The sequence below is a fragment of the Galeopterus variegatus genome, unplaced genomic scaffold (assembly GCF_000696425.1).
Source record: "Galeopterus variegatus unplaced genomic scaffold, G_variegatus-3.0.2 Scaffold7027, whole genome shotgun sequence".
Lineage (NCBI taxonomy): Eukaryota > Metazoa > Chordata > Mammalia > Dermoptera > Cynocephalidae > Galeopterus > Galeopterus variegatus.
The window spans coordinates 96,447-101,706 of record NW_007733138.1 but is presented as its reverse complement, the minus strand read 5'-3'; the positions used below and the strand labels follow the sequence as shown (position 1 = coordinate 101,706).

Genomic DNA, 5,260 nt, shown 5'->3' with positions numbered 1-5,260 from the left:
AATCTGGAGAAGCCCAAGGCTCCATCACTCCCTTATTCAGTGAGTCAATAGTCTGTGGGGCTGGCCTGGTGACCTGTCACCATTGCTGACACCTCCAGCTGCTGCAGGGCGTTGCCCACCTGATACCTTGTGATGATAGTGCCCACCCCCCAACCTCCCCAGCCAGAACCCCTGAGGCCCCAGACCCAGGGACGCTGAACAGCTGCTGCTGTGACCATGCAGCAGACTCCAGAGCCGCGGCCTACAGTGGGCACCCACTGCTCAGCTAACAAACCAGCCACACGAGCAGCTTTTCGTCATGACTTCGGGTTTATTAGTGACATGAGCGAAGTCCTCCTAAGGTCAGCGCATGCAACACACAGGTTACCCCTTGAATGCAGTGTCCTAAGCTTTAGTCACTGCGTGGTAAGGCTTCTTAAGTCACAGTGTATTCTTCGAGGCCAAAGAAAGACTTCAGGCAAAACGACGTCAGTTAGCACTGATCTCGAATGAGCTGAGCTAGACTCTACCTTACTGTATCTCCACGCCCCAATGCTGCTCGCGGGGCCTGCGCTCGTGGCTGGTTGCCTCCGGAGTGGCAGAGGTCGCGTTTTCTGTTGTGGGTTTTGCTTGTCCACTGGGGAGCAGGAGTGCGATGTGTGTGTGTAGATAGAGATTTTAAATAGGGGCAGACGTCCATGCTACCCTCCTTGTCCCTGGCAGGGTAGCAGCCTGGTCCCCCTGGTGGGAAGCCTGGCTGTGAAGAGGCAGCCAGGAGTTGGGGGGTGCCCAGGTGAGTCCAAAGACACGCAAGAACAGGTGAGACTGGAGATGCAGGTGTGGTCACGGGTCATCGGAAAACCCTAGTCTGAAGAACAGCTTGTCGAAATAAAAGTCCAAATGGGACTGTCACCTAAATAAATATGGAGTTTTGATGTCATGGCCATCGTCATTTATTAAACTCAGGAGTATCCCTTTCTCAGTAAATTCAATCAATCACATGTCCCCATGCTTTCATTACAGTCATCCTGTGGGCCAGGCTGCCCAGGTTCCTGTGGAGCAGTGGCAGTCCCCGTAGGCCCCCAGACGTCCCAGCCAGGAGCTGCGTCCCCAGAGGCCTCCCTTCAGTGCCGCCTCTGGCAGGCCCCCACATTCACTTTCTACAGCTTCAGGGGGAAGGACACACACTCTACACCACACAGAGGTACCCTTACTCGCAATGAGGACACAGTTCAGAATGGGGCAAAATACTCGACTGTTTTACGAAGATGTGTTCCTGTGGCTCTCCTTGAATAAAGACATACCCCTTATCGGCCAGAAAAAAAAGTGGGTGGCAAGAGTATGCCCTTCAGGGGAGCAGTGTCCTTGGCTGGGCTGGGGGATCAGGGATCAAGGGTCAGGTCCTAGGTCCCAGCTTCCGGCTCTTCTGGGCCCAGGTGGGCCTGTTGGTGTTCCCGGCTCTGTGGCCAGGGCTGGGGGTCCTAGATGTAGAGGGGGGTCTCCTGGCCTGTGAGGAGCCTGAACATGGCAGCAGGCATGGTCTTCATGTGAATCTGTCAACAGAGACAGGAGGCTGAGCCCCGCCGCCCCGCCCGCCCCTCCTTGGAGGCAATCAAGTGAAAACAAGAAATCCCTGAGAGCGCTCTGTTTAGAGTGCCAGGCTTTAGAGTGCCAGGCTTTAGAGTGCAGGAAGCTGGGCCTGCCCAGGCCGGGCGACTAAGAACTCCCTGAGAGCGCTCTGTTTAGAGTGCCAGGCTTTAGAGTGCAGGAAGCTGGGCCTGCCCAGGCCGGGCGACTAAGAACTCGGTCCAGGACCTCGCAGACTATGGCTCCGGTTCCCCATCCCCGTCTTTAGAGGGTTTTACACTCAGTCAAGTGCTGGTTTTCCTTTCAGTCACGCTGACACCAGGGGGGTGAAACCAGACTTGTAACGGTGACTACAGTTGGCCCCCGGCTTGGGGCGCCCAGGCCTCTGTGCGCACTTTGCTTCACTCAGCGGGGAGCAGCGCGAGAGAGAAGACACAGCCCTGCCCACGACGTGGGACTGGCGAAAGCTGAGCCCTAGGTGCCTGGAGTCCCCGTCCTTTGGGGATCAGTTAGCAAATGACCCTTCGGGGCCTGGCCTCACTCCCGGGCTCCAAAGGGGCTGGTTACACCCACAGGGTGTAAGATTGCTCCCCAGGGAGACCAACTGCGTGGGCTGTGCACCCCAAATCCTCCTCCGAGGGCACTGGGAGGAAGGCGGGCTCCGCTCCAGTGCTGCTCATGCTGTCGCCAGGCCACGCCACCTGGGGCCGGTTAATCCGCTAGGATTCTCGCTCTGCCCTCAACCCAGAAGATTCACTCCCTGTAATCCCTCAGCCTCAACCCCCCCCACCAGGCTCATCAAAAGTTCTGGTTATGGCGCACTGCTACAGTGTGCCGCTTGTGAGTGCGGTGGCGCTCCCGCCGAGGGTTCGGATCCCACATACAGACCGGTTCCCGCTCACTGGCTGAGCGAGGAGCGGGCGCAACACCGAGGGGTGCGATCCCGTTGCCGGTCCTGGTCCGGTACGGGCGCGACACTGAGGGTTGCGATCCGTTGCCGGACACGGAAAAAGACAAAAAGGAAAAAAAAAAAAAAAAGTTCTGGTTAGCAGTGACTAAGTTTCCAGCCGTGCTCAGGAACACGCGGGAAGACACCAGTCCCCAACCCTGCGGTGCTCTCGCGCCTGTGAGCATCACTCAAGCTCGGCCCGCAGCTCCCAGGCAGGCCCCGCAGGCTACCAAGAGCATGGCCGCTGCAGAAGGCTGCGTAGGGGGACTGGGTTTGCCTTTCTCTGAAGCCATCTGTGAATAGCAGCTACTGGCCCCCCTTTCTCCCCAGAACCAGCCATCTGCCACCACCCCTCCAGGGGACGACATGCCTCTCCCTGCCCTGAGGTTTCAGGAACACTGAGGGTCCCACTCAGGAAACAGCACCCCACCCCCATCCCCACAGCCACAGAAGCAGAAGCCAGGTCTGCCACCCACACGGCCACCAGGGGGAGCCTGCACACTCCAGAATCACTCTCACCTCGGCCTGTTTACTCTGAGCTTCCCAAGGAAATCTGTGCCCCTACCCTCTGTACCCTCGGCCATCCTCCTGCTGCCATTGAAACAAGGCCAGAAGGAAGTAGACTGCGGGAAGGTCAAAAGCCAGCGAAGTGGGAAAGGCCTGAGCAGCCTTGCACCTGCAGAGCAAGGACTCCCACACTGGGTGTGCACGGTCTGGTTCCAGAAACAGCAGCACAGGAGCCCACCTGCCTTTGCCCTGTCTGCTGAGACTTGAAATGGCTGCTGCGCAGGTCAACAGGGCAGGAACGGGACAGCCGCCGCCGCTGCCTGCCTCCTGCTCAGCACGGCATCCCTGGGTGGGAGGCACAGCCCAGACAGCCCCCTGGAGAGGGGGTGGCTCGCACAGGGCAAGGTGTGGAGCACACAGGAACCAGAAAACAGGCACATGTTCACCGTCCCAGCAGGGACAGGATCTCTTAACAAGGAGGGCTTTTGGGTGGGGCCCAGTGGCTTTCCTGAGCACATCACATACCGCCCATGTGGGTTCGATGATGGTCATGAAAAAAGTGTGGGCTGAGATGCCCCTAGACTTGGGATCAGGAAAATGACGGGGTGGGGGGAGGAGGGGCATGATCTTACCTCCCCGACCGAGTTGGACAGAGCTTGAACAATCTTCTCATGGGCCGTGGCCACCACGCTCTGCCCATTGATCTCGATGATGCGGTGGCCGACGCGGACGCCACCTCGCTCTGCGATGCCCCCTCTCATGAGGCTGCAGATCTAAGCAGACATGGTCAGGTCAGCACACAAGTTCTCGCCACACCAGACGGGCACACGCCACATCCCCAAAGATGGGAGAAGAGAAATTAGTCGCACAGAGGAAAACGCCCTATGTGATAAATACATGCAATTTGTTGACTCGTAACAGGGAAATTTATGATTTGGAATATGTTTAAATAAAAAGAGTCAACACAGTTGGGGAGGACCATCCAGGGCTCCGGCTCCCAACCCCCAGCCACCCTGGAGCCCTTGCTTTGGAGGGTAAAAGGCTGGTGATGTGCATAATTAGTGCATGTTCTAGACGATTCTCTGCCAGTGTACACTGCTCCTCTCTCACGGGAAGATGGTCATCATTCCCACCTCACGAGGAGCAGGGGATGACCTCATGAGCTGACAGATGTAAAGCGTCTGGGAAAGTGACAGTGAAGCCCCTAAGTTTGTCACCAACCACTTGTGAAATTCACTAAAAGTCAAGGCATTAGAAAGGTGAGCATTGGTGCAGAGACCTGGAAGAGGAGCTCAGCCCCGGCCCGGGAAGCACCCCGGGTCCTGCGGAAAGGAAGGCACCACGATAGGAGGGGAGGCTGGGGTCCTGGGACTCATGCTCCTGGTCAGCCCCAGCTGGAGAGGCAATGGGGGGGGAAGCAAAAAGGGCACTGGCCTCCCTCCACTGCCGAGGTTGTTAACCCACCAACAAAGCAAGGCAGAGTCGGGGGACAAGCAGCCACAGCCACAGCTGGGGGTCTCTCCTGTCCACCCCCTCACCCCACCCAGCCCCGGACACGGTGTTGGCAAGGCCGTGGCCCCAGAAGCCCCGTCCACCCGCCTGGCAGCATGGAGCAGCAGCAGACCTCTCCCAGCACCTGTGTCAGCACCCTGCCATCCAGGACCTTGCTGAATTCCTGTGGCCTTTTGTCCTCAGGACTTCCTCAGCCTGAAAGTTCCTCAGTCCTGCTAGCATCTCCTGACGTTCATGACTTTTTAGGGGTCCTCATACTTGAAAAGACAGGGGCAGGAAGGGTGGCCCTGGTCAGCACCCTAGCAGGTCAAGGGTCAGCTGCCTGCAGGAGATGCAGGTGCGGGTGGGGGGAGGTCCCAGGCAGGAAGGCCAGGCCCTGCTCCCCCACGTGATGGTTCTTTTCATTCCATGGAAAGGTTCTACCTATGGAGGACTTCTCGGTCTCCTGAAGAGAACACCCTCCCCGCCTCACCTCGGAGACAAAGGCTTTGTTGGGTGGAGGCCCCACCCGTGTCAGAGCACAGGCCCACGTGGCCGCCCACCCAGCCGTGGCCCACCTGCTCGTTCAGTGGGGGCCGAGCGCCAGGGCCTGCTGGAGGCTGCCCCCACCTGCCCCTGCGCACCTGGCCTGGCATCTCTTTACGGCTGGGGTAGGCTTCCAAGTCCACTGACTGCAGGCTGGTCCTGGCTGCCACCTGCCCAATTCCTCTCTGTCATTTGTTTTGT

At 58.4% G+C, this 5,260-nt stretch overlaps 1 protein-coding gene across 2 annotated transcripts in view; it reads right to left on the bottom strand.

Moving 5' to 3' along the window:
- Positions 1–290: 290 nt before the first annotated feature.
- The window catches only part of APBA2 (amyloid beta (A4) precursor protein-binding, family A, member 2), a 71,065-nt gene continuing 66,095 nt past the window's right edge, over positions 291–5,260 (bottom strand). For both annotated transcript variants that reach the window (XM_008591548.1, XM_008591549.1), the window contains exons 11-12: positions 3,655–3,795; positions 291–1,532 (exon numbers count right to left, since the gene is read on the bottom strand). In XM_008591548.1, the coding sequence (XP_008589770.1) occupies positions 1,461–1,532; positions 3,655–3,795 (213 nt within the window). In that variant the 3' untranslated portion in view covers positions 291–1,460. The remainder of the gene's footprint in view (positions 1,533–3,654; positions 3,796–5,260) is intronic.